General features: G+C 48.4%; 2 protein-coding genes across 2 annotated transcripts; one reads left to right on the top strand and one right to left on the bottom strand.

Moving 5' to 3' along the window:
- Positions 1 to 1,830: 1,830 nt before the first annotated feature.
- PRDX6 (peroxiredoxin 6) lies at positions 1,831 to 6,179 on the bottom strand. The gene is made up of 5 exons (XM_065648908.1): positions 6,160 to 6,179; positions 5,372 to 5,528; positions 3,408 to 3,554; positions 2,684 to 2,830; positions 1,831 to 1,962 (listed from the first exon to the last, which is right to left on the bottom strand). The coding sequence occupies exons 1-5, from the start codon at positions 6,177 to 6,179 to the stop codon at positions 1,831 to 1,833; spliced, it is 603 nt and encodes a 200-aa protein (XP_065504980.1).
- A 767-nt stretch (positions 6,180 to 6,946) lies between these two features.
- TADA1 (transcriptional adaptor 1) lies at positions 6,947 to 24,048 on the top strand. The gene is given in 10 exon segments (XM_065649045.1): positions 6,947 to 7,048; positions 7,051 to 7,224; positions 7,227 to 7,345; positions 7,566 to 7,657; positions 9,270 to 9,335; positions 14,401 to 14,498; positions 19,786 to 19,995; positions 20,918 to 21,069; positions 22,101 to 22,263; positions 23,248 to 24,048. Coding segments are annotated over 10 exon segments (1,305 nt in total). The 5' UTR covers positions 6,947 to 6,970; the 3' UTR covers positions 23,401 to 24,048.
- Positions 24,049 to 24,256: the final 208 nt, after the last annotated feature.

The raw sequence follows: 24,256 nt of genomic DNA, 5'->3' as shown, positions 1-24,256 counted from the left end.
AGAGCAGCCTGTTTGCACAAAGCTGGCCATGGGGGTCTGTCCTCAGGCTTCCAGAAAATCGGGCACTTGGTCGGAAAGCTCTGTCGGGGGGGGCAGACAGTCCTTTTTCTCTTGGGAAACCATATCAAGGCAAGGGCTGTGTACCGAGGGAAGGGTGAGAAACCCAGGAGCTCGCACAGCCCAGCCATGGGGAACTAGAGGAGCTGCCAAGCTTGATAAGGCTGAAGAAACTACACAGAAAAGAGATGTTTCCCCTTTGAAATTGCAGACCTCCCTCCCACTTCTTGCAGAGTGAAAGAGGGGGAACAGAAGTCAACCCAGAGACCAGGGTTTTTCTTCTTATAGTCAAAAATAATACATGGGAATAATGCAGAATTTCATAGCAAAGGTTCATTTAAAAGTCACATGGGGAAACAATACCAATATTCACTGTATAGTTCCTGGAGGCAATTAAATATTAATATAAACCTTTTTTTTTTTTTTTTTTTGGTAATGAAAGAAGGAGCTCTCTGAAATGCAGCTGTGCTTGGGGAAGGATGCGCTCAGCAAGGTGGCCTGGCTGGTGAAGGAGGACAGCGATGGGCGCTGGGAGCAGCCAGCGGCTCGGGACATTGCCCAAGGACAGACGGACAGGTGCTGCCCCAGGATCAGGCCCTGCAGGCTGCTCATTGCATCCAGCTTACCGTGAGCATCAGCCCTCCTAGATCCCACATGCTGTGGGGGACATTTGTGCTCTGAGAGAGCCAATTTCTTTTACAGCTGCTCATTTTGTGTGTTGCTGATTGTGCCTGGCGCTGAGAGATAGTGGCAGACAGCCTCTGAGCTGTTTGGTGAGCAGGTTTTTTTCCTAGCATTATATTAAAACATCGCTCCTCTCTTGACAGATACGTGAGGTGTAGCTGTGGGAGAGCAGGGAGGAGTTTGCATGGCTTGGATTGTGTCTGCTCCTGGCGTGGACAGCAGGGTAGGACCCCCCACCCCATAGCTAACAGTGTGTTCCCTGAGCTGACATCTCCTTCCCCCCACCGAGGCTCTGCCGCGAAGCAGGAGCAGTACAGCTGCCCTGGGCCCCGCTGCCTTGTCTGAAACAATGTGCCCTGAGACAACCTGCACTTCCAAAGTGCCTTATTTACAGAGCAAAACCAAGGGCAGTCTCTACCACTGGCACCCACCCATGAGCATGGGCACACGTCCCAGCGGCACGGCCTAGGGAGCAAAGTAAATCATGCTGGGGACACCAGCAAAGGCAGACGAGGGCTACTGCAGGTTGTACTGAAGATCAGTTTATTTGCTGTATTCCCTCCTCCATAAAACCCCAAAACAACTTCCAGCAAGAGATGAGAAAGCAGTAAGAAGTGAGACATTGGGCTCTGCAGCTCCTCCCCTACGCACGGGACCAGACGAAGGTGTTAATGTGTTAGCAACGGCTGCTCCGACAGGCATGCAGCAATGTGGAGCCCCCAAAACTCTGACGGGAGGCGTGTGAGCCCAGCAGGACACCCCTCAGGGCCTGGCTGCTGACACCACGCTTCTCACCATGCCTCCGGGAAAAGCTCGGCCAGTACCGAAACAAGAGAAACTCCACAGCACGAGGCCCGGAGCCCCCACTGCTCTGCTAACCTCTTCTTTGCGGGGCTGATTGAAGGCAAGAAAACACCCCAGGTTTTAGTTTTGAGGGGATAGGGGTGACGGGGAGGACTGGTTTAGTATTGCAGTGCACCATCAGTGAGTGTAACAGTATGAGGCTGCTGATCGCACAGTGTCGGAGGCAGGAGCTGGGCACAGGGAAGGCTCCTGACGCCGAACGACCTGCAGCTCGGCAGGGCAGGCTCACTCTGGCTGTGGGGTGTAACGCAGGTACTTCTTGCCCGACGGCAGGTCCTTCGCAAAGACTCCTTTGGGAAAAAGCTTCTTGGCTTCCTCGTCAGGTAAGGTGGGCACGACCATGACACTCTCACCAGGCTGGGGAGAAAATGGGAACCATAAGAACAACAGAGGAGCTGGCAGGCTTGGATGCAGATGGCACATCTCTGCTGGCAGGTGACACTGCCTCCCTGTCACCACTCAGCCTCAGTGCCCCAGGCAGGTACCCTGCAGCTCTGCTTAGAGCTGGTAGTTAAGACAGAGCAGGAGCTACAACAGGAGGAATGGGTGATGGAGAGAGTTCTGGGGAGTTTTAAATAATGCTACTGAACAGGGATGGCCACAACTAAGCAACTTCAGCTGGTGGTTTTCCACGAGGGCAGGACTCGGCTGTGTGTGTGCTGGGCAAAGCTGGGCTGTGCCCGTACTGGCCCTTGTGGCCCAAAGGCAGCGGAGCAGCAAGCCGTCCCAGGGTGGGGTGCCACACACTTGCTGCTTTGCTGGCTGCGAGTGGGGTTTGGCACGCTGACACCTGGTAATGCCCTTTCTTAACAGACAACAAGGGCAGGACCTGCCTTGGCCCAGAGCACAAGTACTGATAGCCAGAAGGGCCAAGTCCAGCAGCTGCTGGCGCCAGGGGCCGAGGGGAGGGAGGTTCCTATGGCTGACTCCAGACTGCAACAGCCATAGGGCCTAGGCTGGGATCTAACTCAGACCTCAGCAGCTTTCCCCACTCTCTGGGTCCCCCTCCAAGGGAGGCTGGTTGACATTTCAATGCATGTTTTCAGCACCTGCCTGTGAGATTTGCTCCTCTCCTCACCTTCCAGTCCACAGGGGTAGCAACCTTCTTGTATGCTGTCAGCTGCAGGGAGTCCACCACTCTCAGGATCTCATCAAAGTTTCTCCCAGTGGTGGCTGGGTACAGGATGGAGAGTTTCAGCTTCTTATCTGGGCCAAAAATGAACACCTGAGCACAGGGAGACAGGGTCAGGGCTGGGCGGAAGATGTTTGTCGACCTGCTCAGCCCTGCTGCTCCTCCCTCTCCTGGGAGGTGGCCTCCTTGGTTGCAGCTGTTGGGACACGGGAGATGCCATGGTGGGGATCTCTGAGAGCAACAAGAAGGCACAGGTAACATGGTATTTGCTCTGGGAGCTCCTGTTTCTAATGACTGCTTGTTTTGCTACTTGAAATGTTTCCTCCCCTTGACCTGAGCCCTTCTAATGCAAGCACAGGAGGGGAAAGAGAAGGTCCAGCAGCTCAAGCACTTTTGTCCTCTCTGTGTTAGGACACGCAGAACCAGCATGAGCTAGTGGAAAAAGCAAGATGGAGCTACACCAGCAGGCCAGCACTGACAGTCTCTTCCTGCAGTACAACCCATGGATCTAGCCCAAGGAAGTCAACCCCGCTCCTGAAGATGGTCAGATCTATCCAGGTAAGCTGTCTCCATCTTCAAGCCCAGCCCCACAGACACAGGGCAGGAGAGCAGGCGATACCTGCTGCTGAGAAGTCTGCTGAGCAGGCGTGCTCCATGGCCAGGTACTCACCACACGAGCCGTCAGGGGTATCCCATCCTTGTCCCGCTCGTCTGGGTCCAGCATGCCCAGCTTGACAGCGAGCTCCCGGTTGGCATCAGCAATGATGGGGAAGGGGAGTTCCTCCTTGGGTTGTTCTCCGTTGTATGCATTGATGTCCTGCAGAGACAAAACCATAGGCATGCTCAGGCTCCCTGTTGTGGGTACCACCCCAGGAGACCTCCACACAGGCTTTACGTGTGTGGAGCAAACTCCTGCAGTGAGGCCATGCAGAAACACGTTCAGCAGCTGCTCTGCAGGAGCTTGTGACTTGCTTGGTCCCAAGGTCCCAGGCTGGGACAGCACAGCCAGGGGCTCATGGCCTTCCATGAAGTTTCTGTGCTTGCAGAAACCAGGTGACAAACCAGAAACCTGTGTGCCAGGCCAGGCTCTGCCTTGTTCTCAAAGGCGAGTTGTTAGACTGTCTATGCTCACACTCTTGCTCACCTCTGGAACTGCCCATGGACCAGCTGCTTCACCCAGGTAGTGGGTATGGAGAAAGAGGGAGGTCCTGCCTCCGCTGGTGACACAGGGAGATTTACCCACCTGTCCCTGAGAACAGAGGTGTTCCTCCTCCAACCTGAGCAAGTCACTCCTAGATTACTTAACTAAAGGCTCTTGAAAACAGTGTGAAAGTCTAAATGCAGGTGCTGGGACACCGCATGCTCCTTTCCCACAGCTGGGACAGAAAACCATCCCCTTCCCCAGCTGTGCAGACTCCCCCTTGGGACCATGGTTTATGAGGCTGCTCCCTGTGCTAGTCCAAACTTGACCTGCTTCACAGGGAAAACGTATTTTGAGCGTCTCTGAATCTGGTCTGGACTTGGCCAGGGCATTCAAGCTATCCTTGTGGTTTGTGGTACCACCCATGCAGGTCACACTGAGCCACAGCGGGGCTGGGAGGAACCTGCTCAAGGCAGCACAAGCAGAGCTCATTAACTGGTGTGGGATTTGTACACTGTTTTTCCCAGGCTTGGTGGGACATTGGACATGTACCACTCAGGTGCGAAGGTCAATTTAAGAAATAAGGCAATTAGGTAATTTCTAAAGCCAGTCAGACATGAAACAATATTTGTGTGTGGAAATTTCTCACCTTTACTACCTCTTATCAAATGCATCGCCCCTGGAAAACGTGTGAGAACATTCCCCATTTTAAGAGCAAAGAAAGAGGCAGCTAATTCACTCAGGGATTTCTATACTCTGGCTTTAACCGTCTGAAATGCTTGTCTTACACCCCTACCCACAGCGAGCCCTGCAGTCATACTCCCTGGCAGCAAACCATTGCTGAGGTTGCATTTGGAGTTTTTCATTAGTTCCTTTGATGTTCCTTCAGCAAGATATTTCATTCCCATTTTTTTTTTTTACACTCCCTCATGATGGTTTTATATTTAACATGCTCCTATTTGTGGTTTTATGTTGAACATGCCCCTGTTTGTTCTCTGGTTTCTTTTCCCTGCCTGGGCATGAATTGCACCCTTTGAAGCCAACCTGTTCACTTCTGACGCCTCCCTCCCTGTTTTATTTCTTTTTATTATTTCTTTGAATGTTTATTTTATTTTCCTGTTTTATTACAGAACTTTGTGAGGGTCTGTGGACAGACTGCCTTCCTCTGAGCTTTTGGCACCACTTTCACATATGTTTTACCTTTCAGATATTGGTGGGGGAGCAGTAATGCTGTCTTCCTCGTTTCAAAGCATCAGTGCATAGAGCACCCTGGACTTCCTGGAGCGCTCCTTGAAGTTGGAGCAGACCTCCTGTTCCTGCTCTGCATTTTAGCACCTCCTGTCCTACACGCTTAGAGATCCACGTATCTTGCAACATGACCCTCGGCAGATACGCAGTTCCAAGCCTGTGCTCTGTCCTGTCTGGGCTCTTCCTCTGGCCTTCAGAGCCCGGCAGCAGCTCAAGCTCCCCTTGCACCTCCCCACGCCCCATACCTTGCTCCAGGCGAGGTGGTCTTGGACGCTGTCGATGGAAAGGGCGATCATCTTCACGTTGCGCTTGCTGAACTCGGGCGCCAGCTTCACTGCCCGGCCAAGCTCAGTGGTGCAGACGGGCGTGAAGTCCCTCGGGTGGGAGAAGAGGATGCCCCATCTGAGAGATGAGAACAGGAGATGGTGTTAGGGCCAGACGTCATTCCAGTTTGTACTGTGGATTAAAAGCTGTATGAATAGCACTGCACAGAGACTAGTATGGGAACAGCTCATCTCTCTGCCAAATGGAAATCCTGTCCCGGGAACTCTTCCTTCCTTGTTGCTACAAGCCTTCAGGAGACGAGCCCTGTTCATTGTGCTCTGAGAACCTCCTTGCGCTTTGCTTCCCCTCCAGGATCCCCAGGGAACGCTGGCATAGCCCACCCTTCCTGATGTGGAGCTGGACACCACGTGAGGAAGTTTGGGGGAGCCACGTGTACACTCTGTACCCCAGAGACCACGTGTGTGAGGGCACGTAGACGCTGACCTGCTGGCCATGTTACTGCAGAGATCATTACTGATTTACGAGGCTATTCACCGTCCTGCATGCCTCATCGATCACTGTGAGGAGAAACACCCATGTCTATCACACTGCCGCTTAGAAGAATGGTATAGGAGCAAACCTTAACCCAACCACTGCTGTGAGCTGCTGAACGTACTTCATGACAAAAATAAGAATTAATCAACTAACGGGGGAGGCCAGAAGTTAACATCACATTATGGCTACAGTTACACCAGTACTGCCACCTCACTTTTGCCCACTGTTTCCCATCCGTGGATTCTGCAGTCTTTCGAGCAGGAAAACACAAGTCACCTCACTTTACAGCTAAGGCAAGGGGTGCACAGAGAAAGCACTTAAAATTCCCTGCCAGGGGCTCGTCGCTGGTGCTGGTGCTACAAGTGTCTTTATACCATAACCACGCTGCTACTGGAATTAAAAGGCAGCAAGTAAAATGGAAAAGCAAAGCTGCCGCGGGGGCGATCGGGCTGGAACAGCCAGTTTTAAGAATTCCCGCAGCTCCTGTTCCCGCTGGGAGGGTTCCTGTGACCCCGTCTGCCCGATCTCACAAGAACCGGAGTCAGACGCCGGTTCGAGCCGGCAGCGCGTCCCGGCGGGTGGTGCCGCCGCCGGGCACGGGGCTCACACGGGACCGGAGCCCTTCGCGCGGCTCCGTTACGCGGCTCCGTTACGCGGCTCCGCACGCCCGGGCTCGCACAGCACGTACGTGACAGACGAGCCGTTCTCCGGCACTCGCCTGGGCTAAGCGCGGCTCAGCCAAGCCCGGCTTTGCCCTTCCCGGGCTCTGCCGTTTTCGGAGCGGCCGTTCCCGCTCGCCGTGCAGCCCGGACGGGGACGGTGGGGAGCGGCGGCTCTGCCCGCTCCGCGGGGCCAGAATGCGCATCGGCTCGGCCCGCCGGCGGGGGGGACAACCGGGGGGCGACCCTTCCCCGCTAGGCCCACCCCCTGCCCCGATCCCTCCGGGGGTGCGGAGCTGCTCCCGGCCCCGCTGCTCCCCGTCCCCTCCCGGTGCTCACGAGTCTCCCAGGAAGTCGTGGAAGCGGATGCGGCCCTGCGTGGTCTCCGCCTCGAAGTTGGGCGCCTCGTCGCCCAGCAGCAGGCCCGGCATGGCTGCCGCCGCGGCCCCGCTGCGCTGCGCTCGCTGCCGCCGCCTCTGCGCCTGCGCGGGGACACCGGCGCGGCGGGGCCGCCCGGCCGGGCACGTGACGGACGAGCACGTGACAGGCGGGCGCCGCCGCGCTTTACGGCCGCTGTGGCGCTTAGCGACGCTTTGCGGCGTGGCGGGGAGAGAGAGGGAGAGAGAGGGGGAGGCGGGCGGCCCCGCCGCTGCGCCGCTCTCCGGTGATGGCGACGTACGTGAGCGAGCTGGAGGCGGCCAAGAAGAGCCTGAGCGAGGCGCTGGGCGAGAACGTGAAGCAGTGAGTGTGGCGGTGGGGTGAGGCCAGGCCGCGGGGGGGCTGTGGGGCCGGGCCTGGGCGCTGCGGGGCCCGCTCGCCTTCCCGCGGCCTGCAGAGGGCCGCCCGTTTGTACCGTGTCTGTGTGGAAGCCGCGATGCCGGCCCGGCCCCGGGCCCCTTTGCTGGGGGTTTAGGAACAACGCGTTTCGAATGGTGTCTGCACCTTGCCCGCTCTCCCCTAGGTACTGGGCCAACCTGAAGCTCTGGTTCAAGCAAAAGATCAGTAAGGAGGAGTTTGATCTGGAGGCACGAAGGCTTCTCACGCAAGACAATGGTAAAGAGCCACCTTGTGTTTGTTTTCTTGCCGTCTCTAATGCTGCGTTGCCCCAGCCAGGCCGGGGGGAGCTCCTCCTGCTGCGTGTTGCTTCCTGAACAGGGAAGTTGCTGTGAGGGAGATAAGAATGGCCAGGGCTGTGATAGCAATGGAGTTAAAAAGGTGGGATGTGCCCTGGCTTGTAGGGGAAAATCCCTTTGTGGCCCCAGCACTTACAGGCAATTTGGCCTTGTGTAAATATGGTTTAAAAAAAAAAGTAAAATAAGTTGTCCCAGCAACCAAAAACCACTTTGCTACATCACCATAGAGACCCAGTCCTTTCTGTACTGTGCTCTCCCTTTGTTTGGGACTGAACTGATGTTGTTGCTGAAGTGGAGGCAGGAAACCCCTGAATACACTGAGGTGATTTTGCAGCAGGGAAATCCCCCTCCTGGCCTTTGGGGGTGGCAGATCAGAGAGCTGAAGGGTGAGCTTCCTTGTGATCACTGCAGGGAGTTTGTCAGTGCTCGGGTTCACAGAATCACAGAATGTTAGAGATTGGAAGGGACCTCAAAAGATCATCTAGTCCAATCCCCCTGCCAGAGCAGGAACACCCAGATGAGGCTACACAGGAAGGCATCCAGGCGGGTTTTGAATGTCTCCAGAGAAAGAGACTCCACAACCCCCCTGGGCAGCCTGGTTCAGTGTTCTGTTACCCTCACTGAGAAGAAGTTTCTTCTCAAATTTAAGTGGAACCTCTTGTGTTCCAGTTTGAACCCATTACCCCTTGTCTTACCATTGGTTGTCACTGAGAAGAACCTGGCTGCATCATCTTGACACTCACCCTTTCTATATTTATAAACCTTAATGAGGTCACCCCTCAGTCTCCTGTTCTCCAAACTAAAGAGCCCCAGTTCCCTCAGCCTTTCCTCACATGGGAGATGTTCCACTCCGTCATCTTTGTTGCCCTGCGCTGGACTCTCTCCAGCAGTTCCCTGTCCTTCTGGAACTGAGGGGCCCAGAACTGGACACAATATTCCAGATGTGGTCTCACCAGGGCAGAGTAGAGGGGCAGGAGAACCTCTCTCGACCTAGGGCAAAGAGGATCCTGCACCCCTCTGACTCTGCTTATGAGGTTCGTCTTCGCCCTTTCTAATATGTAATTACTGTGTGTTTCAGTAACCCTTCTGCAAGGCAGCTGCATTTTATCTAGAAGTGATTTGACTTAAATTCACCTTTCTGAGGCTGGTTCTTAATGTTTTTTTCTAGCACAGCCAGAACCCTGCTACTAGAGGGCTGTGTAGCAGGAGGGACAGCTGATCCTCTCGCTGCCTGAACACACCAGACACTTCAAGTTGTGTGCCATAGGATTTGTGTGTGTGGCCCACTGAGGATGACCCAACCTAATTCTGTGCCATGTGTTGTATCTTTTTTGTTAGGATGGTAGCAGCAGGTCCTGGGCCCAGTAGAAGAAAACTCTCAAAAAAAAATGAAATGGAAAGTTATGCCTGTGTAGCCAAGCATGCAGGGAAAACAGAGCTGTGGAAGGGTGTAGTGAGCTACTTCAAGATTGCTTGGGGGGGATGCCTCTGGGCACTGGCGTGTTGCTAATGAACTGTCTGTCTTTACGCAGTCCACTCACACAACGATTTCCTGCTGGCTATTCTGACCCGATGCCAGATCTTGGTTTCTGCACCAGGTGAGTCCCGAGAAGCTTCATTAAAAACAACTGGGTAGCAAAGCTTTGCCATGTGTGTGTTTGGATTTTGTACAAAGCACTCCAGTTTTCTGAGCTTTAATATTTGTGTCCTTTGTGCTACTCAGGCAAAAGGGTAGGAAAGCAGCAATCCAGCTGACTTCAGCAGAGATGCTTCTATGAATAAGCTGCGTGTGCTTGATTAGAGGCTGAGGCTGAATTGCTGTGTTTGATAAGTGGGTTTGATTTCTGGATTGGGTATTTGCTGTGAGCAGGAATGTAAAGGGAGATGCTGCTTTGTCTTTGATCTGCTTTGCTTATGCTTACTCTCTCTTATGAGCTTGGTAATGCTCTTTGTTCTTCTTTGCTGGGGATATAATTTTGGGGAGCTGGATTTTCCTGACTGATCTTGAAACTGAGTATGTGTCTGATAAAAAAATGCTTACTGTGAATTGCTTAGAGTGAGTCGTGGTTGAGCTATGGCCAATTAACCCACGCTTCTGCAGATAGTTAATGTTTTAACTTTGTAAGCATCTAGAATGGCTGCAGTCAGGGTTGCAAGATGTGTTTTGTTTGGTCCTGAAAAGAACTCTGAATCCAGAGATCTAATAGGGAGGACAATTGAACTGCAGTTTAAGATATGAAACTGCTGTGTAGTAAGGGAGGGAAAATTATTATAGCTCTGATGGGCTGAGACATGAGAGGTAAGGTTTTTCGTGTTGAGAGAATACCTGATGTAGCTAGAGGAAGGAAAAAAAATGCAAAAAAGAGCTCCTGAAGAACCCTTCTTTGTAGTGTTTCAGCAGATCGGTGATGGCACGTAATGGGGTGCCAGCTGGTCACCCCCAGTGCTTTCAGGCAGGCTTCTGTTGGCTGTGTCCACAGAGGTGCATAAGCCAGCTTGAAAAAATATCAGTTTAATCATGCATCTGTTCTGAAAGACACAGTTTAGCGCTCTGAAGTTAACAGTACATACTGCTAGTCCCTTCTAGAGTCTCTGTTTTGCTCTCCTCAGATCAGTACAGGGTCTCCTGAGGATTTTGGAGCTAATCTGTACTGACACACATCTTTATGGGCCGCTGACTGGTAGATCTATTATACGTTTTACTTGCCAGTCTGCTGTGTGTTTATGTGCAAACGCAGGGAAGTGGAATACTCCCCCTAGATGTCAGTCTGACATCTGCTAGTTTTTTGTTGTCTTCTTCCTTTTCTATTCTTTTTTTCCCCCCATGTAAGAACAGAAAGCAAACAAGCTTTTGTCTCCAGTACCGTTTTTTGGGTAGAAGGTGTTTTCTTCATGATTTATGGAAAGAAGTAATTTTAAGGAAGTGTGCTTGATGCACTTCGCACACCATTGCAAGAGTAATTGAGGTGTATACTTTCCACCTTTACGTGAGACAGACAAGGGGGGAAGAACCGCCTTCGAAATGCCAGTTTGTGTTTTATAAAAATGGTGCGGTCAGTGTTACAAGTGTACTTGGTGTCATGGAATTTGGAATAGGAAACCTTGGGGAAGGTATTTTTAAGGCTTTCCATTCCACTTCCCATCTGCTTAGGCTGTTGGTCACACAAACTTCAAACCCAGTTCAACAGCCTATGTGGGACGGGATATTTAGGACCTGTGGAGAGGGAGGAAGGTTCGTACCTATTCTGATGTGATGAATGACCCGTTGCTTTAATTCCTGCTGAGCTCCTGCTGAGGGCACAGCAGGATCCTAAGCAGTCCTAAATCTGACTTCTCTGCCCGTTTTAACAATGGGTGATGTTGTTCCTTCTGGTAGATGTATCTGTAAAGGTACCCCTAAATATTCCAGCGGCACCCAGCTGTAATAGCTGAGAAGCTGTGAAAGTGCCTGAAGAGAGGATCTTCCCAGAAACATGCTGTGTGAAATACTAGAGAGCTTTAATGGTGATTCTAGGTTGGCTATACCTGCCTGAGTGGTGTGGCATACTTCCCGTTACAAGAAAATTGTTTCTTTTAGTATTCTCTTTTTATTAATATTTTCAGAAGTGCTTTTCTGAATTTTTATGTCTGGGGTGTTTCTTCCCCCTAAAAATTCCATCAAGAGGAACTCCCATTTAAAGCCTTTCTTAACCTTGCATGGACTTGCTCACTGAGCCTATCTTGTTTGTTGGAGGATTGCAAGCAATCAAGCTAGTGAGGGTTCTTGGGTTAATACATAGCTCATTTGAACTGTTACCTCCCTCCTTAGCTAAATGCTACCAATAAAGCTGAGACAATTGCAAGCACTTGAGTTAGTGATGTAAGGATTTAATTTATTTACTAGTAGTCTGGAGCCAACTAAGAGATGGTTCAGCAAATTCGAACTCTTGCTGGGATAGCAGGAGAATTTTATTATATCAGACTTGCCCAAGGACTTTGCTTGAAGGGCTGCTGACTGTGAGATGGGCTCAAGTTGCTCCTGTTGCACTTCTCTCCTGAGAGCTGGGAAGGGGAAAAAAAAGGAAGAAAATGAGAGTGTGAGTTGTTGACAGAGGAGGGTCATCACAATGTATTTGACTAAACCCTTATCCCTGTAAGAAGATAAGAAAAATGCTGAAGATCAAATAAACAAGAGTGGGAAAAGACATATTTCCTGAGCCTGGCTGCTTTTTTCTGACGTGACTTTATCTTTGTCCTTTCCTGCTGTGTGGTGCTGGGGCAGCACATCAGGAAAACCTGACACGCGCTGTCTGGACTGGCTGGTGTCCTCTTAGAAAAACATTCTTATCTGTCACTCATCTCTGAAGGCATATCAGCAGCCATTGCTGTGGCTTGTTAACATCTAATCCTCTTGCTAGCGAGATTAAATAAAAATTGTTAACATCTCCGAAGTGTTACACCCGAGCCAACTCAGCCTCATTATTTGTGGCCAGGAAGGCAAGTACTAGTTTTCTTAGAATACTAGAGGGAAATTTTGCTTTCTTCATCTAGTGCAGGTCAGGCTTGGTAATATGAAAACCTGGAAAAGGAGCCAAAAAAATTCTGCTCTGGGCTCATTAAAATGGGGAATAGGAGATAGTATCTCACGTCGGTCATGTTCGAAGTGAAGTCTGGGTAAGTTTCTGTTAAATGAGCAGGCTGAGGTTCAATTAAGTCGCATCTTTCATGGTCTACTGTCAAAGCCTAAAAAATTAGTTGCCATTTAGTTTAAAAGTTACTGTGTTGTTTATTTTTAAAACAAAGCATTTTTTAAATTCATACTCTGCTGTAACCTATTCATCTGTAATACATTGTCAGATAAAAGGATGGTGTTTGCTTTTTTCATCTCCATCTGTTACACGTTCTCTCTCTGCCTCCTGGTCACTTGGTCAGCTGAGGGTACTTTAGTAAGTGAGGCTGTGAAGGAGCCATATGAGATTTGTGACAAGGAAGAAGGGCCTGGGGTGGGGTGACATTATGAGCTAGAGAGATGTGCTTTTATTGGAAGCTTTGAAATGGGCCAGGTAGTTTCTGCGTCTGTCCTTAACACCCCTAGTCCCCCCCTTCCTTGAAGGGGTCTGACCCACTGTGGAGCAGAAGAGGAGGAAAAAAGGACTCATTTGTGAAGAGCAAAACATCTTGTGAGAGAAGTAGCATTATTTTGATAGATCTTAACATGTAAGTCTTGAGACTTTGATGAAGGACAAGAGTGGTCCTTGAGACAATTGTCCACGGGGCTTTTCACCCCACTAATAGGATGTAGCTAAACTTTCTAGTAAACTTTTTATAGGGAGAATACACCATCTCTCTGTGTAGGTTGTGGGGTTTTTTTCTAGCCCCTTCTTAGCAGCTGACCGTTCAAAAACTTCACCTGGGTCCTCTGGTTTAGTCTGATCCCTAAAGTCATGTTTTAGAAGTTTGTTGGTTTATTTGGTGTGTGTGGTGTTTTTGTTTGTTTGTTAGTTTTTCATGGCAGAGGATGCTGTACTCGTGCTCCAACCACAAGTGTGGGGAGCTCCACATAGCCAAGGACTTGCAACCAGCCTCATTCCTTACAAACAGGGCTGTAGTATAACTGTGTTTATGAATTCCTGATTACGGCAAATTAAACACAGTTGCAGAGCTGGAGGTAAGCATGCAGGCTGGTGTGCAGAGCAGAGTTGTCCCCGCTCCCCGGGGGTGGCAGGGACCCAGCACAGGCATGCTCTGCTCTGGAGGAAAACGGATGCTCAGTGGCTGTGCAACACCAAGGGAGGAGGATACCGGTGACACAAAGTGGAGGCTGCCTCTGTACCCACAAGAGGGCTGTCCAGCCTTGGGCTTGGGCTTCTTGTGCACTGTCAGCAAGCACACGTGCACCTAGTGTGATGTGTTCTTAAGCCCCAGTGAGGGAATTGTGCACAGACCCTGTAAACCCATCAGTGGGAAATCTGTTCTTGCCCAGAGCTGTGTGATTGTCAGGGTGGGGTTTGGCCCGATGTAAGTGTAGCTGTCTGAGCAGCTTCCTCAAGGCAAGGTGGCCAAACTTATTTATTTATTGGTACTACACAGTAAATTTTTTTTTTTTTTTTGTTCTGGTTAGTCACAAGCTCACTGCTTATGTTGGTGTTGTCCTGCTCCTGGTCTCAGCAGCCTTTGCAGTTCTTCCTCCCTCTCCTTTCCCCTCAGTGTAACAAGAACAATCAGTTGTTATGTTTAACAGGGGTCTAAGACAAAGCTTGCTAAAGCCCATGGGGAGCTGTAAAGGCAGCTGTCATGAGTCAGGCTGCTTGATCCTGCTGGTTAGTGTCTGACCTGATCCAGGTGAATTCCCCTCTGGTCAAGCACCTTTCCTATTCCTGATGGAGCAAAGGGCTTGTTCCTTCCTTCTGGATTTTCTTGGGGGCTGTGCTCACCTCTCACCTTCCACCATGGGTTTTGTGTGGTGTACAGACAGAAATTTCTACTGGTCATGGGTGAGTTGGGCTGACAGGGGTTGGCAGGGAAGGGCTGCCAAAAGCATTCTCCCCTGGGCCATAGCTCTTGGTTTTGGGGTAAGGCTTACCTGGGGGCCAAAGGCTAAGGGTTTTCCTGTGTGGACGGTCTCATCCTGACCCTAAAAAAGCAACACCTATCAAGTGTGGTTTTTTTCTTTTCAATTTGTAGAAGGTGCTGGGTCTCTGCCGTGGCCAGGTGGCTCTGCAACTAAACCTGGAAAACCCAAAGGAAAGAAAAAGATTTCTTCGGTTCGACAAAAGTTTGATGTAAGTGTCCACAGTTAAATGGTTGTGGCTCTCTGACATCTCTGCGTGGGGGTGGAAGAGCTCTGCACAGCATGTGGTTTTTGTTACCACCAGGGGTGATGGAAGTCCAACACGTGGAATGACGTGTCATATTTGTTTTGAGTTCTGGATTGGGGCAGGAGCTGGGGGTTAGTATTAGGTTGGTGCAAAAGGAATTGCGGTCTTTGCATTGTTGAAATTTGTCATTTGATATTGGAATACATTCTTAGATGTGGTTATGTTATACATCATTTTACTGTGCTTTTCTCAATTTGTTTTTCGGCTAATGATTTATTACTTGCTATTTATTTTAGACTATGGAAATTATGTTAGACTAAAAGCAAATTTGAGCAATTTTCTTATTAGAGTTCAAAATGGGTTGTAAAGCAGCGGAGACGACTCGCAACATGAACAAGACGTTTGGCCCAGGAACTGCTACTGAACCTACAGTGCAGTGGTTCAAGAAGTTTCGCAAAGGCGACCAGAGCCTTGAAGACGAGGAGCGTAGCAGTCGGCCATTAGAAGGTGACAGTGACCAATGGAGAGCAATCATTGAAGCTGATCCTCTCACAACTACATGAGAAGTCACCAAAGAACTTGACGTCTGCTGTTCTATGGTCGTTTGGCATTTGAAGCAAATTGGAACGGTGAAGAAGCTCAAGAAGTGGGTGCCTCATGAGCTGATTGAAAATAAAGAAAAATCATAGTTTTGAAGTGTCATCTTATTCTACACAACAAAAACCATTTCTTGATCGGATTGTGATGTATGACGAAAAGTGGATTTTATACAACAACCAGTGACTGGACCGAGAAGAACCTCCAAAGCACTTCCCAAAGCCAAACTTGCACCAAAAAAAAGGTTACGATTGCTGTTTGGTGGTCTGCTGCTGGTGTGACCCACTCCAGCTTTCTGAATCCCAGAGAAACTGTTACACATGAGAAGGATGCTCAGCAACTCAATGAGATGCACCAAAAACTGCAACACCTGCAGCTGGCATCAGTCAGCAGAAAGGGCCCAATTCTTCTCCACAACGTCTGACCACATGTCGCACAACCAACGCTTCAAAAGTGGAACGAATTGGGCTACGAAGTTTTGCCTCATCCACATTCACCTGACGTCTCTCCAACTGACTTCCACTTCTTCAAGCATCTCAACAGCTTTTTGCAGGGAAAGCACTTCCACAACCAGCAGGATGCAGAAAATGCTTTGCAAGTGTTCATTGAATCCCAAAGCACGGATTTTTATGCTACAGGAATAAACAAACTTATTTCTCATTGGCAAAAATGCGTTGATTGTAATGGTTCCTATTTTGATTAATAAAGATGTTTTTGAGGCTAGTTATAATGATGTAAAATTCATGGTCCAAAACCACAATTCCTTTTGCACCAGCCTAATAATAGCTGCTGTGTTTTTCATGGAAGCCTCTGGGGAGGAGGGGCTACAGTGTGTCCTGGCCTTGTTAGGTGCCAGAGAATCCGTGGAAGAACACTGAAATTCAGAATTGTAAAAGCTTATATTCCAGAGACACCTAACTTTAGCTCTATGGGCACTGCAATATTGCAAAGTCTTTGAAGTTTTCTGGGACTAATCTCTGTAAGCTTGATGAGTAATTTCCAGCCTTTCTTGATAGTCTGTGTCTAAGATTTAGTGCAAAATGGGTGTGATGACTTGTTCAAACATATTTGGGAATGGAGCTTTTGTTTGGGGACCAAGTTATTAATTATTTCACTTGGCTTTTGTTTGTAAGGCTTGTAATGTGAAAAAGGGTATTAATCTCTTGAGATTCATGAGATGAGTTGAGACCTACATCTAATGATGATGGAGCACAGCTTCCAGACAGAAGGTTAGTGATGGGTGTCAGTGCATGTTTTGAAATGAGTATGCAACCCAGATGGAATAGCTCTGCTCAGAAAAGAAGGATGTCTTTTCAAATAATATTTTTGTTATTGGAGTAGTTGACATCCTGCTTTATCCTTGGGAGAAGACATCCCCTGTAATTATGGGCTGGAAAAAGGCTGTGCAGCTACATGCATATATGATAGATTTGTATAAGGAATTGGACTCTGATCGTTGTGGGTCCCTTCTGACTTAGGACATTCTATGGTTCTATAATAATGCTCTGACAGGTCTTTCATAGTCTCATTCAGCTTCCACATTCTCTGTTATATCTTGTTCACACACTTGCTTTATTCTTGAAGCAAAAGTGATTTACTATTTGTGTGGGCAGTCAGGCAGAATTCTGTGATTATATGATCCACTGTGTGGAACTCTACAATCCAAAGTGCTAGAAGCAAGATGTTCCTTGGGTAGAATGTTTTGAGAGAGTCGTTTCAGAATGGGTACATGGCAGAGAACAGCACAAGATCCAGTTAATTTTGCAGTGAACGCTCTGTGCAGTTACCTGGTTCTGTCTCACGGCTGTTCTATGGTTGTCTCTGCTGCCACTGGTGGCAGGGGGGCTGGTGTGAAAGAGGATTGGATGGGACACTCTTCCATGGTGGGGGTTTGATAAGACGATTCAAACTGAAGTACCAGTTTGTTGAAAGGGACAGTGTTTGTCTCTTACTGAGCCAGATTTATCAGGTGTCTGAGCACATCGTGATCTGGCTCAGTTCTCTGACAAGGCAGAAAACCAACCAAGCAAAACAGACCCTAAACCCTGAGTTTTTCTTGCTCATTTATTCAGCTGGCTCAGCATTCCGTGAGGCTGGATGAGTGCCAAACCCAGCGCAAGGAGAGAAGGGGCAGCCATGTGGCTGGAGATAGATGATAAAGGTGGGGTGTGAAACTCCCCGCTCTGACACTGCGGGAAGCTGGCTCGGCTCAGCCAAAGAGCATACCACACTTCTGAGGGTTATAATGTGTGTGTGCTCCAGTGATGAGCGTTTCAAAGGGATGTGAGTCCAGCTGAAGGCTCGTTGTGTTTAGAAACCGCTGAAATATTTTGCAGTGTTCACAGCTGCAACCTGAATTCTGATGGCAGTCTGTTTTTTTTTGTTTTAAAACCACACCATAGGTTAAGGAAGCTTCTTTTCCCTAGGTTTCCTGCAGCAGAGACTCAGGCATAGATTCCAGAAATTCTTCTAAAATATTTTATTTGCAAGGTACAGCATATAGAGCAGCTCAAACTGGGTGCCTCCTGAAGAGGGACCCTCAGTGGAAAAAACTGGACAATTATAGCCCCCCCCAATGGAAGGCCTCACCCCTTGTGTGCCACTCCAGGGCAATTACAAAATTAGAGCCTGGAGTCCCTCGGTTCTCCATTTTTGTCAGGCGGGCTGTTGATTTAAGTTCTGACCTTCAGTTGCTGTTTTTACCCACAGCTGGAGAAAATAAGTTCTTTGGTAACAGCCAAAACATTCTTCTGTTAGACACTGTTCTGTTCCTTTACTTACCTCTGAGGATGCAGCTCCCCTTCTGGCTTGAAGACTGTGGCCTTTTTTACTTAACAAAGCAAGAAGCTCAAAGGTTTATAGCTTGCAGATGTTATGCTAAGAAAACTTACTGATGCTAAGCAAATTCTATATAAGCAGTCTCTAAGCAAGTTCTACAAGAGCAGTATACCTGATAATTCGGTAAGCTAAGGCAGTCTGGTCCCTAACAGTCCTCCCTTTGTTTTTGTTAAGCATCCCTGCTCATGTGTGAAGGAGGGTAACATTTCAGTAGCAAGTGGAGGCGAGCTGGAGAAGCAAGTCATGATGTACTGGAAGTCTTGGAATTTGGTTTGCTTGGATACCCTTACATTACACCACATTTCTAGTGTGCGTTTTCACATATGTTCCTGGATTGCTTGGTATTAAGTACTGTATGAAGTGTATATTGTGGTTAATGGGTTTGTCCATTACTTGTGGAATTCCTGAGTAGTGTGAACTTGAAATGCCTTGATATTTCCTGATGTTTCCCTCTCTGGTCAGAATAACAGCTGTGAATGACCACAGGCTCATTCCAGTTGGCTTCTGCTCTCCCAAACCACATTCCTCTTAAGAGTTAGTTACTTTTTGAAGGGTTTTTTTTCCAGGCATACAGGCATGTAGCTTTCCTGTAATGAAAGCGTAAATCTTCAGAATTACCGGGAGGGAAACCTGCTTTCACATCACTAGTGGGTGGATTGCTTTTTCACTCTGACTTAAATGCCACACTGTCCTTTGAATAAAGCAGCCCCCCCTTCCTCTCCTGAAACCAAGATGTGAGAAATCTACTTTGCTGTATATTCATTGTTTATATGTGAGGTATGTGTTTGTCTTGATGCCCTATAGAACCTGGTGGCAATCTTCATTCTAGAGCCACCAGATTTGTGGCTTGGAGAGCCGAGGGACAGGAGTTGTGGGAGCATTTGATGAGCCAGGGCCAGGTTGATCCTTTGTGGGTTGGGGCTGGGCCAAGGACATGTCTGGGCCAAAGGATCGATCATTCCCATCTGCTTTCCCCCCCACTCCTTTACCTGGGGACTGAGACTGCCCGGGAGCCACCACAAGCGCTTAGAGCTTGAGACATGAGCAGATCAAGGGAGTTGTGCTGAATACATGTGGCCGGGGAAATGGGGGGTGCCACCTTCTGGTATGAAGTTTCTGTGATGTTTTGACTTTCCTAAATAACTGAGTTAGTTCTGAAAAATAGCCCTAATCCATCTTGGAATCAGTGGGTCCTCAGTAACACAGCTCTGCTTAGAGTATTGAAAGTACATGGCAAGACTAGAGTATGAAATTCAGAACTGGAATTTGGCTAAGTTGTTGTGTTTAAAGCTTTAAAGTAAGAATCACATAAGCTTAGGATCGTGGGTTTTAATCTTGATGGAAACTGTACGGTAAGTAAACCACTTCTGTATAAGAAATGACAAAATATAAAATCATAATTGGTCTGGGTAGTATGAACAGGGATAAAAGGGACAATGATCACGTTTGGGACTTACAGGAGAATCAAATTAATCCAGCAGGTGGGAAGTACAGAGAAACCAGAGGAGGTGATTTCATGTGGTTTGTTGTGACACTCTAGAATTTCTTGCTGCGGGATGCTGTGCATACCCAAAGTTCAGGTGGTTCTGGGTGCTGCTGGACAAGTTCATGGGCTGTTTAATAACAGGACACCAACACAGGCTCAGGTTGGGGATTGGGAGAGTATCCTGGGGAGGAATATCGCTCTGCTTGTCCTACTGTGATAAAGTTTTTATAGCTTTTTGCTTTCAGACTGGAAAGGGATGTTTGGCTAGATGAACCAAAGGGTCTGACTGAGCATTTATCCTCTTACGCTCTAACGTTGTGTTCACAACAGCACCGGTTCCAGCCTCAAAATCCGCTCTCTGGAGCCCAGCAGTTTGTAGCAAAGGATCCCCAGGAGGATGACGACTTGAAGCTGTGTTCTCATACCATGATGCTTCCCACACGGGGCCAGTTGGAAGGAAGGATGATCGTAACCGCCTATGAGCACGGGCTGGACAATGTGACAGAGGAGGCAGTGACTGCAGTTGTTTATGCTGTGGAGGTGAGACTGCGCTGGGCAGCAGTGGTTTTCCCATTGCACCACCAGCAAAAGCCTCTCTGTGCGTGATGTAAAGTCTAGGATTTCTGCCTGTGAGTGTTAATTTTGAAGTACTTGTATATGAAGAACTCTAGGCATGCTTAAGTAGCTGTTTGGGAAAATGCTGTTCCTGTCACTTAAAAGCAGGCATAGAATGGGAGCTCCAGTTTAAACAGTTCCATAAAAAAGTAATCTATTATAGTTGCAAGTACCTGGCATGGAAGTGACAGAATCGGGTGATACCTTCAGGTGAAGTTCCTGCTGTCACTGGTTTTGGCCATCAGTGGTGCATTACCTGACATATCCCAGGAATGATACAGCCGTTGCTTGGAGTGTTGATTTGTGGATGGATTCCTGGAGTCAGGAGGCCAACCTGAGTTCCTCATCTGGGAGTGAGGCCAAATGAAGCAGTTGTCTGCTTGTTTTTTCCAGATAGTTGTTTCTCCGGCACTTTCCAGGCAACTGAACAGATCTGAAAAAGAGCGAGTGGTTTTTCACTGTAGTTTTAGGGCCAGTATTTCAGTACAAGTGTAACATGTAGTGCCAATTGTGAAATCTCTTTTTATCAGAGAGATCAGGGGTTGGGAGTTTCCTACCGTTTAAGAAACTTGTTTGACATTTGAAGCAGCACATCACATATTATTAAAGTACAGTTCAGGGGCTAATGCACACAGTGCTCGCACAGTGCCATGTTCTTTTTATCCAATTGTATCAGATATTGAAAATATATTGTAACTTGTCCAGATCTTGGTTCCCTTGTGTCTTGAGGTCCTTGTGGTCGTGGCAGTACTATGTCTGTCTGGCCAGTTGGTGAGGCACTTCTCATAGCTGTGGCTTGGTAGGGTGCATAAATCAGCTTGTCTAATAAGATTGTTTCTCATTGCAGAACCATCTTAAAGATATTCTGACATCTGTGATATCCAGGCGGAAAGCTTATCGTCTGAGAGATGGCCATTTCAAGTACGCCTTCGGCAGCAACGTTAACCCTCAGCCGTATCTGAAGAACAGTGTTGTTGCTTACAACAATTTAATTGAGTGGTAAGGAGCTCTCAGCACATTGGGACAAGCAAACTGCATTTGAAATTGGCAGAGTTACTCCATGGTTCAGTTTCTCTTTTTATGTAGTACAATCTGTTAATAATAATGTTTAGCTTTCACACACTAAGAAATTGCCAGTACAGAGGCCTGTATGGTTAATCAGGGAGATGATCTTTCAAGGTCCCTTCCAATCCCTAACATTCTGTGATTCTGTGAGAGTGTGGGGATTTTCAGCAGTGGAGTTTAGGACAGTGTCAGGTCTCTTTTCCTTGCCTGTGCTTGTCCATCGACTTATGAAGGTGACCCCTGGCCCTCTGAATATCCATAGTAATTATTGCTTTTTGGAAGCTGTAGTGAGTGACACGGGAATTCTGTTGCTCTTGGAGAAGCTGCCCCTGGGTGGCAGAGCTCTGCCCTCGTGGGGGCACCGCTGTTGTGCCATGGGAGTGGAATGTCGCTGAGGACGTGCAGGACGCTGCCACTCTGTCATTTCCTGCATCCAGATGTATTTATGGCTCCTTGGCACGCCTTTCCAGTTAGCAGAGCTTCAAGGTTGTCTTGTTTTCCAAAGTCTCAATGTCAAAACAGCTTGTGCTATGTGTCTGTCAGTCGTGTGTGTCTGTGGCAGCCTCTAGCAGCTGAGAGGAGGTTGTGGGTGTTTTAAGATTTGATTATAGCACTACAAATGCAATTCAATCCAAACAGCTCTGCCTAAAGGCCAATGCCTTTCAATTTAATGTTGTGGGTACCTTAATTTTTATGCTGGGTAGAAACTATTGGCTGTAAATAACAAAAGTTGCCCAGTTGAGATCAGTTCAGCAGGTTTGAAACATGCTGAGGGTCACTTTGCACTATTTTTATTAGTGGAATTTAAAAAATATTTTAATTGCAACTGAAATAATTTTATGTACATAAAGGTTAAGAAAACTGATACAGAAAAACAAACCCTGGGGCCAAGCCCCTGCTGTGTGGCTTCCAAAGCTGGTGGTGTTTTCTTGATGGGACGGTTTTGCTGCCTGCTCTGTCCACAGCCCTCCGACCTGTGCGACACCTTCTGCGGGTCAGAGCCTCGCTCCCCAGCCCCTGCCCGACGACGCTGAGCAGCAGGCAGCTCTGCTCCTGGCGTGCTCTGGGGACACCTTACCAGCGTCCCTCCCGCCAGTGAACATGTACGACCTTTTTGAGGCGTTACAGGTAAGCTGTTACGCCGCCATGTCACAGGCAGTGCTCTCATGGGTACCAACTACCAGTCTTGGATTTCGTTTGCATGCATGGAGGAGGATTTGATTTCTCCTCCTACAATCTGTTTCCCTCTTTCCCTCTCAAATTTGGCATTCTTTGGTTTTGACTTGTTCCCACTATTAGGTAATGGTTAACATACAGCCAGCTCCTAGTTAAATACCTGTTCTGCTCCCCTTGGTTAGACAGTTAATGAAGAAATCTCTGTCTCTTCTTATAGCTGTGTAAGAAGGGTGAACACTTCCTCTGTAGCAAGACTGCAGTGATAGTATCAGAATTGAGCTAGACTGAGATTTTGACAGGGATGCAGCAAAATTACTTGCCTGGCATGTCGCTTCTTACTCCTCATGTTCCACCTGGGTACTTAAAGGAATACCTGGTCCTGGCATGGAGGCTGCTGCGGTGGGTTGGCCCCAGCCCTGGGGAGGTGTCTGAGGTAGGCTGGAGGAATATGCCTGTGGTTCCCTCCCTCTCGGGCAGCTCTGGGGACATTCAGACTACTTTGAATGTCTAAAATCATCTGTGAGAAGTTTCCCCTTAATCTCTGCTATTGTGAACAGGCCTTGGGATTTTGTCTCAAGGCTGTGGAGGTAAACCACTCATTTTAAGAGCTGTAATCAAGCATTTTCTTGTGTTTAATCGGACGGAATTGTTGTTTGTAAGTTTTTTTTATGAGACATTGTTGTTTGTCAACGCAAGAGCAAAATGACGATTTCCTTACTGTGCCATTCCCTTAGAAAACAGCGTAACGGGCGGTTGGTCTGTGCTGGCAGCATGGCAGTTCCGCAGGCTGCAGCTCTGCTCGTGTGTGACAGCCTGCGTGCCTGCTCGGCAGGGCTGGCACTCTGCTCATCGTGTAGCAGAGGGAGGTTCTTCCATGGGTCATATGGGGAAATGTGCATGAAAGCATGAAACTGGTTTTCTAACGTGTATCTCCAGGTGCACAAAGAAGTTATTCCTGCGCATACTGTCTACGCTCTAAACATTGAGAGAATTGTCATGAAACTCTGGCACCCAAACCACGAGGAGCTGCAGCAGGATCAAATCCATCGCCAGCGCCTGGCAGCAAAAGAGGGACTTCTGCTCTGCTAGAGCTGGGCAGCCGTGCCAGGCCTCAGGTGGCCACGGTGCTGCTCCTTGGACTTGACATTCAGATGCTTCTTACAAACCTGTGTCAGCATTTCAAGGATAATGCAACTTATGAGTCAACTTTTCCTATGGAAACATGACTGAGTTGCAGTACGCTTTCTCTGCTTCCCCAGAGCCATGTGCCATGGAGTGCTTGCAGCAATCCCATGGAATTGGAAAGGAGAAACATGAGATTTGTTTGCAAAGACTGGTTTTTTTTAGGAAAAATAAATGTGAGGGTGGAAAGAGTTGGTTTTAAATAAGGTGTATTTGTGTTTTGTGAGCATGGGGAATCTGCCTCCTTGCCCTCCCATCTCAGGTAGTTTCCCTTCTAAGCTGTCTCCAAGGGCCTTGTCCAAGTTTTGCAGTTGGAGGAGTCTTTTTCCATTCATTTAACTGGAAACAGAGAGGGCTCTTGTAAAGATGAGCAATTTTCTAAGCTGACAATGTTCCTCTTTTACAAGGGGAACTTCTGATTAGAAAGTGTGAGAAAATAAGGCAAAAACCGGAAAAGTACTTTTTAGCCTGTCTTTTGAATTGTTTTGCATTACAAAACATGAAGGTGTGCACTGTCATAGGAATCTCTCACCAGTTACCAAAGTATGCAATAAAATCAGGGTTGTGATTAACATTTCCCTATCAGCCTAGTCCTTGACTCACCTGTCTTGTAGTATTTGTGATCAGATGTTCTAGGACATGTTGGACATACAAGAGGTGACCTCTGTCCCTGTCAGTACAGCTGATGATTTAGCCATTCCATCAGGCAGCTTGAATGTCCCTGAGGTGGGACAACAGCTCCTGAATACCAATTCACTGTCTT

The sequence above is a fragment of the Caloenas nicobarica genome, chromosome 20, assembly GCF_036013445.1.
Source record: "Caloenas nicobarica isolate bCalNic1 chromosome 20, bCalNic1.hap1, whole genome shotgun sequence".
Lineage (NCBI taxonomy): Eukaryota > Metazoa > Chordata > Aves > Columbiformes > Columbidae > Caloenas > Caloenas nicobarica.
This window is presented reverse-complemented; position numbering and strand designations above follow the sequence as displayed.